Source organism: Diceros bicornis, chromosome 39 (assembly GCF_020826845.1).
Source record: "Diceros bicornis minor isolate mBicDic1 chromosome 39, mDicBic1.mat.cur, whole genome shotgun sequence".
NCBI lineage: Eukaryota > Metazoa > Chordata > Mammalia > Perissodactyla > Rhinocerotidae > Diceros > Diceros bicornis.
Window position 1 is genome coordinate 21,839,681 of NC_080778.1, and position 19,814 is coordinate 21,859,494.

Here is a 19,814-nt window from a genome sequence, read left to right on the forward strand (position 1 = left end):
TCCTTACCAGAAAACAAAAACCCAAAAAACCCAAAAACTTTATAATTTGCTAAATACTCCCAAATGTCTTTACTCCTCCTCCTAGTTTAATCGTGTCATAAAGATGGTGCTATCTAACCTATGGCAGAGCTGTATAAGGTAGGAATTTACTGCCTGTGCCTCAAAGATTTATTTACAATATTAGTTCTCTCGTGTATTTCTTTTTTCCTTTTCTAGAAAATTGCGAAGGGATTATCCCTCCAAAATCTTGATGAACCTGAGTACAGCCCTGCTGTTCCTGAATCTCCTCTTCCTCTTGGACGGCTGGATCACCTCATTCCATGTGGATGGACTTTGCACGGCAGTGGCTGCCCTGCTGCATTTCTTCCTTCTTGCAACCTTTACGTGGATGGGTCTAGAAGCGATTCACATGTACATTGCACTGGTTAAAGTATTTAACACTTACATTCGCCGATATATCCTGAAATTCTGTATCATCGGCTGGGGTAAGCCTCCTAAAATTTTTTGTTTTTCTTTTTATTGTCCAGGAAATGGCCGGATTCTCATAGGAAAATCCTATTTCGAAAGAATAGCACCTCTAAAAGAAACTTCAAAATTGCAAAGAATGTGAATGGGGTATACATATCCTAAGGAAAGGTCTTCCTCAGAATGGTATTTTTTAAAACTATTCAACAGTCCTCACTAAATTCAGGAGTAAAGGAAAAAGCGCTAGCTCCTGAGTCACCACAGACTTATTTCCTGAGCTCAGAGCCAGCCCACCCAGGTCTGAAGAAGCAGCTTGCAGGCAGTGGTGCATTTCCATTATGTTCTAAAATATAAAGGCCAGTCAGACTCCTAGCTATACTGACCCCCTAGACACATGCCCAGGTCTTGGAAACCAGAGAGAGAATGTTATTTTTGTGTGTACAACCAGAATACGGACAGAATTCTTGCCTTGAACTTCTTAACGTGATTCCTCAGCCAGACATGGATGGTTGTATTAACCTGTGTGGAATCTTATAATCGGGCTCCTTTCTTTATCTGGGTTTCCTATCAAACCAGGCATTTTAGAGCTTTCTCACAAATCTCTTTTTCAGATGGCAGTATAGAAGTCTGAGACATTACCGAGGTATTTGGCACCACCTTAGAAGGCAATGAGAGCATCTTTTGGGGAGTTCGAGTAGTGTAGCATTTCCCCAGTGGAAGAGACATGGAAATACTTTATTGATTCTCTCAAGAGCATCAAGAAGACTATAAAGACTTTATACCCCCATTGTGTTTCTCCTCCTTTTTCTAAAGGCTTTTCTTTATATAGAAGACAGAATAAGCTGCAGTTCTCTTATCGCCTGGAGTCGGGCAGTCTGAGAGTCCTCATCAGTGAAGCCACATTTACTGGTGCTGGATTCAATATAAGCCAGGTTCTGGTTCTCTAGTGGGTACCAGAAAGTAAACAGAATATTTAAATATCTGTCATTTAAGAGCAGGTTTTGATGGTTGCCAATTAGAGCTGGATGTTTCCCAACAGAAAGGGGATTTTATGGTTGTTTTTAACCAAGTTGCCGGTTCTAAGAAATTTGATTTTGTGATATGGAGTGTTTTCTTTCTTTTCTTTTTCCTTGCTGTTATCAGTCATATAAAGCAGTTCCAGATGCTTGAGAAGAGTTGTTTATGTAGTGGTCTTTTTATAACAGGTTTGCCTGCCTTGGTCGTGTCAATAGTTCTAGCGAGCAAAAACCAAAATGAAGTCTATGGAAAAGAAAGTTATGGAAAAGAACAAGGTGATGAATTGTAAGTAATAAAACTTGTTGGGAATTTATTTGTGATGAGTAGATATCCTTTGATTCCTGAAGTTTAGTATAAGTTTCCATGCCAGTGGTGAACCTCTTAATTTTGGAAGGTTGAAGTGCGTTTGCATGCCTTGCCAAGGTCTCTGCTATGCCACAGATGAATTGATTGAATGCCCTGAACTGTATGAGCTACTTTTCTGTATTAACGCTGCGCTCTGTCATCTGGGGGAATTCGGAGGTCTAAGGTACTATCTCCTAGACTCAGAAGACCCATTCTTTTGAAGGAGATTACATAATACTCCCACCTCCTTAAACCCACACACATCTTCAAGAGAGTTAAAGAGCAGTATCAGACAGTGAATGATTCAATGCCAATACAAGTGTTATGTGGAAATGGGGAGAATGGAGAAATCACTGAGTTCTTGAATAATCTGGAAAATTCCCTTCAGACTGTGAGATCATTGAGGCTAAGATTTTTTTATTGTTAAGTTTTGGTAATTAGTTCTCTCATACATTATCTAGCATACAGTAGGTACTCAATAAATCTTTGTTGATTGCATGAATTATTCAATGAATCAAGAGCCTACTCCTGACTGTAAGAGCTTACTCATTTCTGTATACATTTCATGGATGGATAACACTTTTGTATCCAGTCAATATCCAGTCCTGTCACATACCCTCATGGCCTTTCTCCTTTTGTATTTCCAAAGTAACACTCAAAATACCCCACGAGAACTAGTGGAAAATAAAGATCCAGGTCAGGAATTTCAGGATTCTAGAAGGACTTCCATATGGACCTGTGTAATAAGATATATTAAAAGTAGAAGTCAATGCATAAGTTCTAAAGGCAATTTAAAAAGTATGTTAGTTAGCTCTTACAGAACTTTAAGTACTATTTAATAAATTGTACCATCAACAAGTCTCATTTATTGAGCATTTACTATATGCCAGGAATCATGTTAGGTTAGAGAATTCAAAGATGTTCAAGACAGCTTTTGCCTTTGTGGAGGTCATATTCCATGTGGAAGACATAACCCAGAATAATGACAATTTACACTAGAATTTTAAGATGAATTTAATTGCCTTTAAATAATTCACCCAATTTTTTAGGTACCTAAGAACTTCCGTAGTATTAATTAGGCACTGGGGCATCTGCAAATTGTAGTATTTTAACTTCACTCTTAGTATGCTTTACACATAGTACAGGTTTAAAATTACTTTCATCTATTTTCTGATCCATATATCATTCTGAATATTAAGTATACCCTTCCTCATCGCATAAGGATGTTATAATTGATGTAAGCTTTTTAATTGTGCATGACAAGTGTCAGTATAAGAATATCACAGTTCTACAATAAGGTCTTGCCTCAACTAGACCAATTATATTAATAGGAATTATTCTGTCTGCAAGAATGGAGTCCGCATTTCTGCGTGCCTTAAATAAGTAGGAATTTACTCTTCTCACATGGCAAGAAACGTGGAAGTAGGTGACACGGGGATTGATTTTGTGGCTGAAATGTCAAGACCAGCAGCTCTGCAGCAACTTTGTTGGCCTTCGTCTCGTGTGTATAAGATGATTGCTGCAGCTCCAAAGCTTGCTTTCGTGTTTGAAGCAGAAATGGGGAATAAGGGCCGTGCCAGTTGAGTCTATCAAGAATAGCTCTCACAAAATCCCTTAGCAACTCTGCTTCCGTATCATTTTATAGAACAGTGTCCGCCTGGCCACCCCTTAAATACAAAGGAGATTGAGAAAATGAGTCCTCACATTTCCCCTTCTCTGGAGTGCAGGCACATGAGAGAAAAGAGGGTTAGACCTGGTTTTTGTTGGGTGAGCCAACCAAGGGCATCTTCACACCAAGTCAGAATTCAAGAGGCCACCTTGTTTTCTTCTTAATTGTTGACTTAAACAACTAGATATTAAGATGGTAGCTATCCAAAACAAACTGAAAAAACTATGTAAACTGAGGCCCCAGAAAATGAAGTGACTTTCTAAAGACATTTGAGAGACGCCCAGCTGTGAAATCTGCGGCAGCCCAGACTGAGCCGGAAGAAGTCTTCGGTCAACGGGACACGGGGATGAATCTCTTCTTCTCTCTTGTTTCTTCTTCTTCTTTCAGCTGTTGGATTCAGGATCCAGTTGTATTTTATGTGGCCTGTGCCGGGTATTTTGGGGTCGTGTTCTTCCTGAACGTTGCCATGTTCATCGTGGTGATGGTGCAGATCTGCGGGAGGAACGGCAAGAGGAGCAGCCGGAGCCTGCGCGAGGAGGTCCTGAGGAACCTGCGCAGCGTGGTCAGCCTGACCTTCCTGCTGGGCATGACGTGGGGTTTTGCTTTCTTTGCCTGGGGACCCTTAAATGTCCCTTTCATGTACCTCTTCTCCATCTTCAATTCATTACAAGGTAAGATAAACGGTACCTGAATGGTTTCCGCTTTCTAATTGTATCATATTTGCAAGCAGCTTCACTGTTGGGCAGATGCTATGCTAAGTTTCTACGTCACTCTTCCAAGCGCTGAGCACAGTTCCCGGCACAGGGTGGGTCCTCTTGAAAAAGGTCTTGAATGGAGACAGGAGGTAGAATGTCACTTCACTTGTTTTCAGTGATGTATCCCAAGCGCCCAGAACAGTGCTGGGCAGACAGTAGGCACTCAATCAACGTATATTGTTGCATGAACAAGTACAGGGCAGGGAGATGCCCAATGGGAAATGTGAAGGGATGCGCAGGCAACTTTTACCTTCTTCACGGTTTTTCTGAGTGTTGCTGCTCTTGATGGACCCTCTTCGCATGTGGCCGTACCATTCTTGGCCAGAAGAATTTTTAGACTCTATGCAGGGACAGTGCAATTCACTTTGATTCCTTGGCTCCTTGGATTTCAAAATGAATACCAACACCCTAGTTCAGGAATGCTCGTTTGTTTGTGAGATATGGCAGTTAGTTCAACGATTTAACAAACATTTGCCAGTGGCCTTGCTTTTACAAAAATACAAGGCTTTCTTCAAGGACTTAGTGGCATGCTTCTGATTCCATAATACATACCCTACTGTCATCTACGATGAATTTAACTTTTAAGCTTAAGGGAATATAAATTATGTTTTTTGGAAATTGGATGACGTTCTTTAAGATATCGGATATACCCTGTTGTTAATAAAACTCCCTGATGTTCAGAAGCGTCATGAGGCCCACACTCCAAAAGGAATGAAGTGACAAAACCTGGAATCTTTTTGAGCAGGGCAGTACCACTGGCTTACAGAAGCTACTGGCTGTGCATTTGCAGGTGTGTGGGGAAGGAAGAACTAACTAAAGCTGAATAAATCTGAGCTGGGGTGGAAAGTGTGGTGGGAAGCAGGTTGTTGCCACTCACCAAATGAGATGCCAAGGCACCTGCGCTCTACAGGTGTGTTCTAAGAAAAGTCTGTATCTACCTGCAGAAGAGTGTTGACTGCTTTGTGTCGCACATTCCTGCTTGGCTTATCCTCCTAGGTTTCTCACTAGTTCGTGAGCCCCTGCAAAAAAAATCTGTCCCATAGTAGGTGCTCAACAATTGTTTGTTAAATGAATAAATGAACTGCTGGATGAAAAAAGAGGAAGGGGCTCTGAGCTTGGCTTAAATCCAGTCTGAGACCTCTCCCGCATAAATATGCATTCAGCAAATTTTATTCAGGTTTACTTTCCCATAACAGAGGAAATATGTGGGCTCATTATCTTTTGTAAAGAGAATAATAAGCCTCAAGGGCACCTCTAAAAGTTGCAAACTGAATAGGTAGCATATGAAAACATCTTCATTGGGATCTAGCTTTGTAGAGGAAAGCGAGCATTCCTCTATTTCATCTCTTGTCTAATATACAGCGTAAAAGTGCCTAGATAAGTATTGACAAAAATGTCTATTCACATTAGAAATTCCATGGTTTTATATTTCATGACTGTACATGAAAGGCACATTAATCTGCCAGCCCAACCTTGTTTTTGCTGTTAGAATTTCCTGGCAGTTTCGGTAACGTTCGGCAGCCACAGTTGTCTCTTCAGCTCTGTTTCCATTAATGAGAATTGGGAGGTTTCATTTTTCCCAGCATGGAGGGAAAAATGTTGTAAACCATCATCAAGTCAGTGTTCTTCATAAATCACCAACTTTGAAGACCGATTTTAAATTATGTAAATTCAGAGCAGATTTCTGCACATCCAATGATATTAAAAACACCCCCTGAGAAGGAAATTTAAATTAAAAGTCAGTGATACAGAGCACAGGAGTCCACCAACGATTGCTTATGGGCCAGGCTTGTACAAAAACTTCTCAGGATGCCGTGGAAGGTCACTTAATGGTTTTTATTTGAGTCATCTTCTGAACATTCCAAGAGAGGCCTGGTTGTTGTTAAAAGTATATGCTTTATTAAAAGACACACAATCTAGGCAGTTTAAAAAAACAATTCAGTGAATGCAAAATGAACTCAGGTAGTACTTAGGCAAACTACATTATGTCTATTTTTTTTTCTTTCTGACATTCTTTATTCCAGCAAAAAAAACTTGACATGATCTCTTTGCCTCATGGAGCTTATATTCTAGTAGGAGAGACTGACATTGCTCAAACATCACCGTATAAGATGTATGTGGTGGTATTGAGCGCACATGACAGAAGGCGTGATGACTAAGCTGAAATCTGAAGGAGCAATAGAAATTAACTAGGTGAAAGGTGGGCATATGAGTGGAGGAAACGGTATTTCAGGTAGCGGGCACTTCATGTACAAAAAATTTGCTGTAGCTGGTGACTCTGATCATATGCCGAAGGAATTAAAAGAAAGCTCGTTTAACCTGAAAGAAGAGAAAGAGAACAGAGCCAGGGGAGTGACAGGTGGTGTGGCGCAAAAGGAAGGCAGGGGCTGGACCACAGGCCCTGTATTTTGATCTTTGTAGATAAGAGCAGTGGGAAGTCTTGGAAAGGTTTTAGGCTGGTGGAATGACATGGTCAGATGTACATTTTTTAAAGACAAAACTGGGCACGATGTGGAGAATGGATGGGAGCAGCCCAGTAGTGTCTGTAGGGAGAGCAGACAGAATGCTATTGCAGTGGTCTGGGTGAGGTAAGGTGGTACAGCATTTTAGACTATGGCGGGTGTGGGGGAGCTGGAGAGACGTGAGCAGAGTCAAGAGAAATAGTAGAATGCTACTACAAAACTCTTACCGTTGGTTTGGTCATTAAGGTAAACTTGTATTTTTCTAGAAGGATTAGAACAAGAGATCTTATTAATGTAATAGTGTAGTTAATTGAAGCCTGTCATTACAAGTCTTACCAAGTGGCTCAAGATTTAGAGTGTAATACAGTATTTCGAAAACGAAAATTACGCCAAACCAATTCTAATCTTCTCAGATTTAGCTTGCAGCTGAGCATCTAAAATTCAGCAGGGTCTTCATTATGAGTGCCACAAGTCACCCTGTAGTGTCACAGAGGTGGGACCCACAAGGGAGACAAGTGCTGGTTCTACAGTGGTGTCAGGGCGTGTATATCATGGGAGTGGCTTTTGCCAGCAGATTTCTTTTTACTTTTGTGAATGTCCTCAAAAATTTGGTTCAAAAGTGTTGAAAATCCATTTTATCTTTCGGGATTCTTAGAAATAAATGTACGTATGTGTGTGTACAAACACACATACACGTGTAATTCTATGAGTACTCACATAAATTTATGTAGCCTATATATTAAAATTTTATATATATTTTATTTTTATTTTCTTTTATTTTTATTTTTAATATATACTTTTATCTTTATGTTTATTTTATTTTTATATGTATTTTTATTTTTTATATACACTTATAACTGTACAATTTAATTGCCAAAAACCATGTTAAATGGATATCAGAAAATTATTGTAGGGCCAGCCCCGTGGCTTAGCGGTTAAGCGTGCATGCTCTGCTGCTGGCGGCCCGGGTTCGGATCCCGGGCACGCACCGACACACCACTTGTCCAGCCATGCTGAGGCCGCGTCCCACATACAGCAACTAGAAGGATGTGCAACTCTGACATACAACTATCTACTGGGGGGCTTTCAGGGGGAAAAAAAAAAAGGAGGAGGATTGGCAATAGATGTTAGCTCAGAGCTGGTCTTCCTCAGCAAAAAGAGGAGGATTAGCACGGATGTTAGCTCAGGGCTGATCTTCCTCACCAAAAAAGAAAAAAAAAAAGCTGTCTGGAAAGGGCCTTGGATACCATTCTGAGGAATAATCTGGACTTGGTCCTATTAAAAAAGAAAGAAAGAAAAAAGAAAATTATTGTAGTCTATGTGCCTATAACTAAAATTTTACCTACTTGAATAAGCACATGAAATCATGTATTGAATCAAGGTTGAAACCAAGTTTTTCTAATTTTCCACAGTATATTGCTTTGTTCTTTTTATTTTACCTACTTCACTTGATTAAGTTATATATTAATCATTTCATTGATTCTTTTTCTTATAAGATGAAAAGATAAAACCATGTCTTCTTGTAACGTGGTGGAATTACCTTTTTATCTGCTTTGCTATCTTTGCTGCTTTCCAAGGGTTTGAAACTGGCAAATCATTGTGTTAGAAATATTAGTTATTTCTGAAGAGTATGACTTGAGAAAATTGTCTGGTATACAGATTGCTATTCAAAAGAGAACAGATGTTTGACAAAAAGTACATCGTAAGTCACATGCCTAAGAACATTAGCCCACAACTATAATGTAATTCATCCGAAGGAAATAAAAGGCACTTCCCTGGTTGCTGAGATCTTGGCCAGAGTCCTCTTGGGCATCTATATCCTGTGACAATATCGATGCCCTTGTAGGACTGGATTATTGCCCTAGGATGCAGCAGAGGCATGTAGTTGCTTGTTATACAAGTGATGAACAGTATCTCAGACTGTATATTTTTTCATTAACTGTACAAAAGTATTTGACACTACCCATTAGATTAGGCTTCCCCAACATATAGGGAAGTTTAACACTCCTGATAAGTTCATCAAGATGCAAAGTCTAGCCCCATACCAAGAGCTTGATCTTCAACTTTTCTCTTCCAGTTATGTGAAACAATATCGATTAATAGTCTTGGGCATAATCATCCCATCTTCTGTACGTATATATGACAGCATCATGAGATGCAACATGTGGTTCTGCAAATAGAAGTTGCTATGGCGAACACAGAAGGGTATTCGTCTACTCAGAGATAATGTTTGCCATTAATTAATTTGATAATATTAAAATACCCAGAGCAACAGAAATCGTTTAAATGTGTATAGTCCATTGTGGTTTACAAAGCACTTGCACATAACATTGATGATCCGATGTAATTCTTGCAGCAAGTCTAGAAAATAGCTATTCAGGAAAGAGGGTATTTTCTCCATTTTATAGATGAAGAAACAAGCTCAGAAGAATTAATGACTTTCCCAAGATTGATTTGGATCTGACAGTGTAATATTTATAATATTGCATATATAAAAATAGACACATTGTTAGGGGAGAAATGCATAAGCAGAAAAATAAAACAAATTACTACCCTTTCTATTTTTTATTTCAAAGTTTCCAGAAAGTGAATACCTATGTTCATTTGAAAAAACTGTTAGTAAATATAGTTTAATGAATAAATGGGAATTTACTCTCTTACCCTTATTTAGCAAAAATCATTTAGGGAAATATATTTATTATTATTTTAATCAGATCGGTAAACTAAGAAAATTAAATCAAATTATGGGTCAGGAGCCTCCTGGCAGGTAAGCTGTGCTGTAATTACATGTACAACACTCAGAGTGGACTGGCGCCAAGGTAAAGAGAGGAACCACCTTTAAACCCCCGACTTCTGAAGCGACATCGTGTTGGCCAAGACATTACACACTGCAAGGAAATAAATTACTCATCTTTTGGCAGGGCATTTTGTGCCACAGAGAAATAATTTTCTAAAGGGCACCTCGGTAGTATGAAAGGAAGATTCAGGAGGTTCCCAAAGAGAAACCATAAACCAAGATTCCCAGCCCAGCAGCCAGCTGGCTGTGTCTGTGAGACAACAGAACATATGAGCTGTTCAAAGATTTATACTCAGGCTTGCTAGGAAGCTCAGAAGTTATCTATACCATTTTTGTCAAAAATCAGTTATCTAGAGCATATATCCTTTTTTGCCCAAATACCTGATTTGGTTAATGCTTGATTGATTTTCCCATCAAAACTCCAGAAGCACTTATGTTCATGGGCCTGATTAAGATACTCTTCATCACTCCCCACTCAGATTCCATCCTACATCCCTGAAGTTATCCTTGTCTGCAGTCTTCCCCTTAACTGTGTTCCAGGATCTTGATTATCGAGGGTGAGAAAAAGTCAACTTAGGCCTTTTGTTGGAATATGTTGATGATGACTGAAAGTGTCAATGGCCTTTAGTTGGTAAAGAACTCATTAGGAGATAAGGACCCAAGGTTTTTTGTTTTATTTTCTCCTCCAGGCTTCTTGAAAATGACATCTTAGAGCAGTAAATGTGCTGCCCTGAATTTTACTGTATAGCATCTATTTTCGTATCCAAGGGAAACTGTTCCTTGGCAATTTTTTTTTAACTTTCAATAATCAGGCTAAAGATCTGAGAACATCGCTTTGGCTACTCATTTTATATCTGCCCACATATCTTTGCCAGAATCAACCAAAGGGAATAAGTTCTATGTGGGAGCCAATTTCCCAGCCAAAATATTGAGGCTAAATATATCTTTTTTCCTAAATAAATAGTTAAATAGCTCTTATAAAGACCAAGATTAAAGACAAGCCCATACAATCCACAGTGAATATAATGCCAATACTTGGAAGGAGGCTTATTTTTTTTTTCAAACATGCTACTTGAATGTGTTCTGAGGTAGACAAAAGGCCTAGATATCAAGTCTTTTGATGCGATTTTTCAGAATATTTCTCACTCCAAGTCTAGCACACTCTCTTAGGTGTCCCTTCACCATATTTACTGAACTATCCTTGGCCTGTGTGTGCTTCTCCAGGAGGATTTGAAGATGTGGAGTTCCTTACATTTTCCTTCCTAACAGAACCCACAGGCAGGCCCACTGCCCACATACTTGCAATACCCTTCCTCCATCACAATTGCAAAGGTCATTTATCTTAAATGAGAAAATTGCAAGATTTACTGAGAATTAAAATACCTTGAATTCGCATGTTGGTCTAAACTTTTTAAAAAAGTGAGCAGAAGCCTCTGGTTAGTGAAAGGTGGAGGTAAGAGGAAGACAGGGGTGGGGGGGATGAGCAGGTAAAGGACTGGTCAGGAATCTGTTCATTTAAAGTAGGTTTCGGTTTTTGTTTTTCTCTTGTCCTAGCATGGAATCTGGATTCATATAGGTAAAATAACGAATAAGGCAGTTATCAAGCTGGAGAAACTATTGCTCAGGGATTTCGGCTTGGAGTCATCAGACTGGTGGTTTTTCAGGCTACGAGTCACCAAAAAAGGACCATCATGAGCTCTGTTTTGTGAGCTATAAATGTTCCGTGGAACAGCATGAGCCTGTCAGAATGAAGTAAAGGCTTTAATTCTAAATTCAATCTTTTGAGCCATTTTAGCGTCCAGCTTTTATGGGCACTGTTCCCTACTCCCTGGTCAGTTAAATAAATCTGTACGGCACCAGGAAGAATAAAGGCCGATGATTACAGTCCCTGGTCACGGCTTAAAGCCCTTTCCAGAAAGCCAGAAGAGCATACTTTTCCAGGTGGTATTAGAGACTCTTGAAGGTGCCGTGTGGTTGATATGGATTCTCAAAGGGAAAACGTTTGATAGAAAGAGAACAGAGACAGGGATGAGAAATCAAACCAAGTCCCTGGATGTCAGTGTAGAACTCTGAAGTTTTATGATTTTAGTTCTGCTGCTGGCACCAAGATCTGTAAGTAGATGGAAAAAAAAAAAACCACTCAGAACTGCAGAGGGAATAGCCCTCTGTTTTCTCACTTTGGCCTCTGAGTGCCCTTGGCTTGCCTGCTGCATTTTCTGTTTCTCCCTCCTGAAGTGTGTAGAATTTCTTTCCATGCTGCGTATGTGTACTCTTCCCGATGCGATACCTAGCACATTTCCCACTGCTGAACTCCAAAAGGGATGTTTTGGCCTGAAAGAATTTTGGTATAATATTTATTGCCAGGCTAACTTAAATTCATGTGAAAAGCATTAGTTACTGCAAATAGCAAAATAACCTATAATGAGAATCCTACTCTGATTTAAAATGGAAACATATCTCATGGCTAAAGAATCTGCATGTTACCTTGGAATTCGAAAATGTATTCATTCCTAAGAATTCTAATTTTTCACGCCTATTATCTAATTTTGTCGCATAGCGTCACAATTCATAGTGGGAGTTGGAGCATTTAAATGATTTCTCTTCTATCACATAATTTTAGAGGAGATGTATCAAATTTTGAATCTAATTATGCCAAGGTCTCTTAATATACGGGGTTTCAAACTTATTGATGCCTGTATATTTACAAGCAAATGTGGTTGCTTAAAAATAGGCAATGTCATCTAACGTTTTATTATTATGATTTAGAGGAGAACCGAACAATCTAAAAATAATGTTTTCTTAAGCCAGTTTTATCTTATCTTTAATCTCTCTCCCTCTGACTACAGTCAGCATCAGATCCTCAAAATAATTCACGTCTTAACATCCCAGCAAGGCTGAAAGAGCGAATCCGTGAACTTGCTCTCTTCCAGTGTCCTCAAAACACCAGACATAACCTCTGAAGTTTTTTCCTCCGGTATATATGACATTTATAAAAAATACAGTGTGTTAAGGGAAGGAGTGTCTAGCAGATTTCGCCCTCTGCCCTCGACTAAAAGAATATCATTTGCTCCATGTGAGGCCCTGTAGTGAGTAATGCCTGGCTGAATGCCTGGGAATGAAAGCCCTTCACTGGAGTTTATCATCTCTTCCCGCTCTAATACTTGATTGTGTTCAACGGTCGTTTAGGAACACACAGTTACCTGTATTTTCAGCTATGTGATAAAAATACCTCTAAGAACAAATTCTGCGAATTCTGCCCTAGTTAACAAAAATAGAGTAAACCCCAGGCAAAGATCTCCCTCCTCTCAAACCGCAGCCTCCTTCATCTGTAACCTATGGTGACCTTACCTCTGGCTTCCATGCCCTCTGCCATCTTTACTCTGTAACTGCCACTACCTCTTACAAACTTCAAAGGATCTGACCCAATTCACATTGTTTATTCACATTGGTTATTTACACTATGGGTGATACAAAGCGTGTTTACTTATTCAAAGGATTTTCTGCCTTAGCAAACTGGTTAGGGAATTGGGGGTTGTAGGAGTGGGAAGGCTTTGAAAAGCAGTCAGATTTAGTCATTTAGAGTGAAGATGAGGTCCGAACCCAAAGATGTCTACTCCCTGTTCCCTGGGGAGGTAGATCAGCTGGCAGTCTGATTCTGAGGGGTTTTGAGTGTAGAAGAAAATCTCTCCCTACTCTGAGCCTTGGGGTGCCCCAGCACGGGCCGGGCCCGTCTGCACGCAGGTGTGCTTTCTCCAGCTCATCCTGTCCACCTGTCCCCAGCACAGGGACCTGCAGGAGGTGTGTGTGTGTTTGTTCTCTGAATGATTGAAATTTGGTTTGTATTTATTAGAGCTTTTTAAAATAAAATTAGAACTTCCCTAACCTATCTGATATAATTTCAGACAAAGAACTATGCCCCTAGGATATATTTCCTTCACTAATTACTTTATTACTAATAAAGTATTAGTAATAAATAATATATAATAAAATAATATTTTACTTATATAAATATATATGACATAGTAATAATAATAAATAAAATGATAATATTACTAATTACTAATATGACTTCACTTAGATCATTGAATGCCTTTTTATACCTTTCAGATAAATGTGTTGGAATTTTCCAGGAAACTTTTAATGGGCTGGTCATCCATTTGAAATCAGTGACCAGAATTAAGTCAGTATTTTCATCGTGACATTTTTCTGCAAGTCAAACTATGGAATCATTTTCAACCAATAATTTCAGTAGGAATTTATAGAGCACCTACTAAGGGTCAGGCACTCACTGATGATAAACAAGAAGCCAAATCCAGAGGAGGGGAATCAGCCGCAGTCATTTCATTTCAGGGCCCATCCTGTAGAAATCCAACACGCTACTTTTTTAATACTTCATAAGAATGTAATTTATTCTGGAATCAAATTATGGACCATTTTGAGTTAAGATACTAAAAAATAAAACATAGAAGCATAACTTTAGACATATTTTTCAAACTTAACTGTACACATCAAAAGAAAGTACTTTCAATACTTTTTCCCACTTTGCCAATTGTACATGCTACAATGTAATTTAGAGTTTTCTTGATTAATCCTCCGCATTCAAAAAGAATGGGTAAGTCTTAATGTCCCTTGAACATACTGTAATAATTTTTACTTTTGTGCCTTTCTGTGCTAGACCCTTCGCCCCATGAAAGCAATGATCGTATACCTTGTTTGGCTTTGAATCTCCAGCTCCTAAAATACAATGCCTCCTGCTTAGCAGTGCTTAGTACCTTTCCTGGAAACTTCCCCCACCTCCCCACCAAAGCTTTCTTCAGGTTCAGTTCAAGCCCTGCATCCTCTAACAGACTCTCCCTGATGCAGATATTCTGCTTGGTATGGTATATCACTATGTCAGTACCTAGGCAACTAATTTGCACGCTTTTCAGATACTTTGGCCTTAAATGTATTTTCATTGTGTTCCTCTTGCCCCCTAATTTGTGTTCTACTCACTCCTATTGTTAAGCCCCCATCCCCAAATGCATTTAATGCAGTAGAATGTACATGTAAGTATTCAGTGAACTCATGTAGAATAGATGAGCAATTAATCATGGTTACTATTCATTCATTCAACAAACGTTCATGGAGTTCCCTGACGTCATCTGGGAATGGCCCGTCCAGTATTGGGTGGACAAACACCCCTGTGCTCTTGGAGCTTATTCTCTACTAGCAAGAGATAATCAAGAAAACAAATTAAAGAATAGATGAGGAGTATAAGGCTGTCAGGTGCTGGTCAGAGCCATGATGAAAATAGGTATGTGCAAGGGTGTGACTAGACACTAAAACATAAAAAAAATACAACAAACAGTTGGTGATGGCCTCTTTGAGGAGTTAACAGTTGATCTGAGACCCGAATGACAGGTAGGACCCTGTTATGGAGAGATTTCAAGGAAGAGCCTTTGAAGTGGTATAGGGCACGAACAAGCTTGATATGTTGGTTTGAGGGTAGTGATGAAGACGACTTATATTTAGAATATTAGGGGTTTGAGATGCTGCTAAATGGAGTGAAGATGTCCTGTAAGCAATATGGGTTGGAATTCTGGTTGGGGAGAGAAAGGAATGGGGGCAAATATAAAGATTAGTATATGGTACTTGTCCAGCACAACTGGATGAGATTAGTACCTACTGGGACAGTGTAGCCATAGAAAGGATGGAAACCCAGGACTGCGTCACAGACATGTCAACATTTTAGAGTAAAGCCAAAGAATCTATTTAAGGAGAGCACAAAGCAAATTAGGAAGAAACCTAGGAGAAAATCGTGTTGAGAATGGATTGGAAGAATGAGAGAACAGTCAAGTGCGTTGAATGCTGTTGAGAGGTCTCATAAAATGAGAGTGAAAACTGAGTTACCAATACAGGAGTCACTGTGATTTTTACAAGAGCCATTGTAGTGGCATCGTAGATATGGACATAGCCTATTTGGAGTGGAGACAGCAAAAGTTAACTATTTCAAGAAGTTTTATTGGGAAAAGGAATGAGGAAATTGAAGCTTGAAGAAGATTGGGGGTTAAAGGAGGAATTTTTTGTTTGATTTTTAAAAGAGAGTTACAAGAATATGGTTGTAAGTAATGGGAATAACTAAGTATACAGGGAGAAATGGATGAGACAGAAAAGAGAAAGTAAAAATGCAGAAGCAAAGGCCTTGAAAAGTTAAAAGGGGTTGGCTTCCAAAGCACAGGTGACACAGTTTTTGAAAGGTGCGGGGAGTGACTATAAAAATGAAGACTATTTCACAATACAGAAATATTTTTGTGTTAAAATGTTGAGAAACTAAAGCAGGCCAGGTGGAGCCTCATGAATGTGCTGACTTGGGGCCATTTTTGACCTGCAAAAATAACACTTTTCTCTAGCCCAAACTTATAATGATGTGCATACATAAAATATCTTAGAATATATAAATTGAAACGGTGAGTTTATGGATGTTTTCAGTTTGTCTTTTTTCTAAATTTTGTGAAATGTTTTCACACAATTTTAGAACAAATATAAGGGAAATACTAAATGCCTCTTAAATTGAATATTGCCTGTTTCAGCTTAGTCTTTAGGTTAAGTCATAACAAATGCCGAACAGAACAGGCAAAGACAGAAGCAGATCAATGTAATTATTCTAGTTTTGTCTGAGCCTCTGTGTTCTGTTCGAAAGTATTAAGACATCTACTACACACTTCATGATTCCTTAGGATCTTGGTTTCTTAGTGACTCAGATGTAAAAAAATGTAAATTAAAATGAATCCATGTGTGTTGTAAGATTTATCTATAAAAATGTGTCCGTGGGCTTAAATGTTGGTGTTTTCTTTTGTCCCAGGCTTATTTATATTTATCTTCCACTGTGCTATGAAGGAGAATGTTCAGAAGCAGTGGAGGCGGCATCTCTGCTGTGGGAGGTTCCGGTTGGCAGATAACTCAGGTAAAGGGGCCTGTGGGTGTTCACATCTAAGAGGAGTCGGAAACGTCTGTCACTGGGTCTTCCAGTCAGAGCAACCCAGTCCCAATGGTGGCAAGATGTAAAGGCGGAGTCTTAGTGTATTAGGACTGCACGAGATCTGAGGACTCTGGGCCCGACCCTCCTATTCTGCAAAGGAGAAGCATGAATTCCAGACGGGTTAAGTGAGTTGCCCAAGGTTATATGTCTAATTTAACAACTCAGATATCCAGAGGTTCCACACCTTTCCACATTTTTGAGGTCCTCAGTTACATTATTAGGGAAAAAGATTTTTCTCAATATAAAAAATACCTGAAGGGGGTTAGCCTGGTGGCGTAATGGTTAAGTTTGCGCTCTCCACTTCAGTGGCCTGGGGTTTGTGGGTTCGGATCCCGGGCACCGACCTACGCACCGCTTATCAAGCCATGCTGTGGCAGGTGTCCCACATATAAAGTAGAGCCAGATGGGCACAGATGTTAGCCCAGGGCCAATCTTCCTCAGCAAAAAGAGGAGGATTGGCAATGGGTGTTAGCTCAAGGCTGATGTTCCTCACACACACACACACACAAAAAATACCTGAAGAAAAGTAGTATTTTTTTTTTATCATCAGTGGTTACTTCTCACCCTTAGGATATTAAAGTAGGATTTTAAACAATATGTACACAGGGTCAAAGTAAGAAACTTCTCTATTTCTTCAGTTTATTACTGTTTACACATCAATCTCTTCTCTGAGCCATTGCCAGTATATCAGAAAATCAAATGCTCTGGACAAATTACTTAAATAATGCGATGATGGTTCTTTAGGGCGGAACATATTCCCCCTAAAGCAGATTCATGGGGAGATGTCATTTCTTTCAGACTGGAGTAAGACAGCTACCAACATCATCAAGAAGAGTTCCGATAATCTCGGAAAGTCTTTGTCCTCAAGCTCCATTGGTTCCAACTCAACCTACCTTACCTCCAAATCGAAGTCCAGCTCTGCCACATACTTCAAAAGAAATAGCCACACCGGTGAGTCATTCCAGCCATGGTGAAGATGTTCTTTGATGTAGTTCTCCTTATGTTTTCATGGCAAAAATTGGCATATCATGAAGACTGATAGATCCCATTGCCCATTCGGGTGCTTATTTTAGATTTCTGAAAATCAAAATCTGTTTGAAGACTTTGTCCAGCACCTTCGTGAATATTTTGTTGTTTTTTTTTAAGTTTTACAACCAAAATTGAATCTCCGTAGCCGTAATATCAACTCTGAATATTATGGTAACTTTGTTTGCTTCAAAACAGTTTTCTTAAAAAGTTTGGTATCTTGTTTAAAAAGCTATGTGTTTGTATTTTAAAATATAGAAATTGAGCTGCAGATTATTTCAACGAAGATTGAAAGTTACTTGGCAAATTGGCAGGGAACAGGAGGAAACACCATCCAGGATTTATGTTATGTTTAAAACTTAAGTCCTTAATAGGGAGCAATATACTTGAAAAGTGACGCAGGATGGGGAGAAACATCATGTCTTTGTTCCTCTCCTGTATCTTCATGATGTTTACAGTGACCCACCACACACTCTGACTCTGAGCATGTGGATGAACAATCCTGAAGACAACGTGGAAACCAAGACTATTTTGCAGTACTTGATAGCCAGTGAGTGGTGTGAAAAGGTGTAATCTTTTAATAATTTCAGAGGGAGATAGCAGAATTGCTACTTTTAAATACGAATGCAACCTCAAGGAAACAGCTATCAACACTTTGCACCTAGAACTTTCCTAATTAAAGATGCTCTAAAGGGATAATGGAAATAACTTTCTAATTTTGAATTTGCTTAGCTATTAAACATAAGCAGAGGTTAATGGCACAGAAGAGATTTTTATTTGGCTTTTTGCAGATCGAGAGTGTGTTGTATGATGTGTCTATAACTGTTCACATTGCAAACACTTGAATTGCAAATGACCCTTATGTCCTTTTGAATCCTTCCACCTGCCCTGCCTGCACCACTGTCTGTGCCTTGCAACCAGCGTGGCCACTGCCTGGGATTCAGGATAGCGTCGTGGAAAAAAGTTTGAGTCTTTAGACAGTTTGTTAATTCCAAAATTAATTAAAGAAAGATCCGAAACCTTGAAGCAGTTTAGGACAGCTGTGCTTAAAGTTTTTTGGAGTCAAGGACATTTTTGAGAAGCGAGTAAAAGCTATGGACTCTCTTCCAGAATTAGGTGCAGTCTTTGAGTCCTGTACACACACAATTTTGCCTAAAATTAAGAGGTCTGTGCACCCCTGCTTGAGATACCTGTGTAAGAAAATTGATAACAGGTGTATAGGCTGAGTGAGAGTCTTCTACCTAACTCGTAGTTCCCTGGCACAAAATATCTTTTACTTATAATGAATGAATTTTTCACTTTATTTAGTCAACCTTAAAATTAGATACTCATTTTGCCTCCCCTTCTAAAATGCAAATAGTAAATGCATTGTAAGTCAGTTATGAATGAGTAGGGATTACTAGACCAATTGAATTGTTTTCTCTTAACACAGCTGAGAATAGCTAACCTGAAGAAATGCCACTATTAAAAGGGGAGAGAAGATAACATGGTAGATAATTTGGAACAAGGAGCATTTTGGAAGTATTAACGAAATATTTGGCGGTGTTAAGGAGCATGGGGAAAACTGACTAGAAGATAAGAAATGGAGAAACCAAAGAAAAACTTTACTATTTCAAAATTTCAAGTGTGTGTATGTGTGTTTAAAGAGTGCATTTGTGTTTTTTCTGTTTCCCGTAACAAAACCCTTCGGGTTAGATAGGTTCTTGTCAACTAGTGTAAGGATCTAGTCAGCTATATGACATTACTTCTGTGAAATAATAAATTCTGGTTTCCAATTAAGTCACACACAAATAGCCCTCTGCTACCTGGCTAGTTCTCAGTGGGACTGGGATGTACTTAGGTCACTTGGAGTATGCAAAAATCACTGCATATCATCATGGATATCTAGTTGGTTTATTTCTTGGAATTGATCTAGAAATTCATATGTTTGTGGTGTAGATAATGTCTTCTAAGAGCATTCCTTCAACAAAAGTGGATCATTCAGGTAAACTTTTATTACTTTTTTGAATGCATGAATTTTTTGCAAGGTAATAAGAGAATATGTGCATGGATTGAGCTAAGAGTCTTGCTGCACCAGCAAAATTGCTTGTTTTTTTACGATGTTTCTCAGCTAGCACAATGACATTTCTGCATTGAGCTGGAATTTCTGAAATTTCAAATGGTTGTGTGCCGTGCTGGCTCTTCTCTGCCTGGGGGTGTCTGCAAGCCGCTCTTTCTAGGAAATGTACCATGTTCTGGAGTGAGTGGGTCACATATCAGG

General features: G+C 39.1%; 1 protein-coding gene across 7 annotated transcripts in view; it reads left to right on the forward strand.

Annotated features, from left to right (window-relative positions):
* Nucleotides 1-19,814, forward strand: part of ADGRG6 (adhesion G protein-coupled receptor G6) — a 132,481-nt gene that overhangs the window by 107,679 nt on the left and 4,988 nt on the right. For 5 of the 7 annotated variants that reach the window (XM_058534179.1, XM_058534180.1, XM_058534183.1 and 2 more), the window contains 5 exons: nucleotides 217-485; nucleotides 1,671-1,767; nucleotides 3,884-4,167; nucleotides 16,352-16,453; nucleotides 17,327-17,479. In XM_058534179.1, coding sequence (XP_058390162.1) covers nucleotides 217-485; nucleotides 1,671-1,767; nucleotides 3,884-4,167; nucleotides 16,352-16,453; nucleotides 17,327-17,479 — 905 coding nt within the window. Of the gene's footprint in view, nucleotides 1-216; nucleotides 486-1,670; nucleotides 1,768-3,883; nucleotides 4,168-16,351; nucleotides 16,454-17,326; nucleotides 17,480-19,492; nucleotides 19,539-19,814 lie in introns of all 7 variants that reach the window. The other 2 variants (XM_058534185.1, XM_058534186.1) reach the window with 1 other exon arrangement.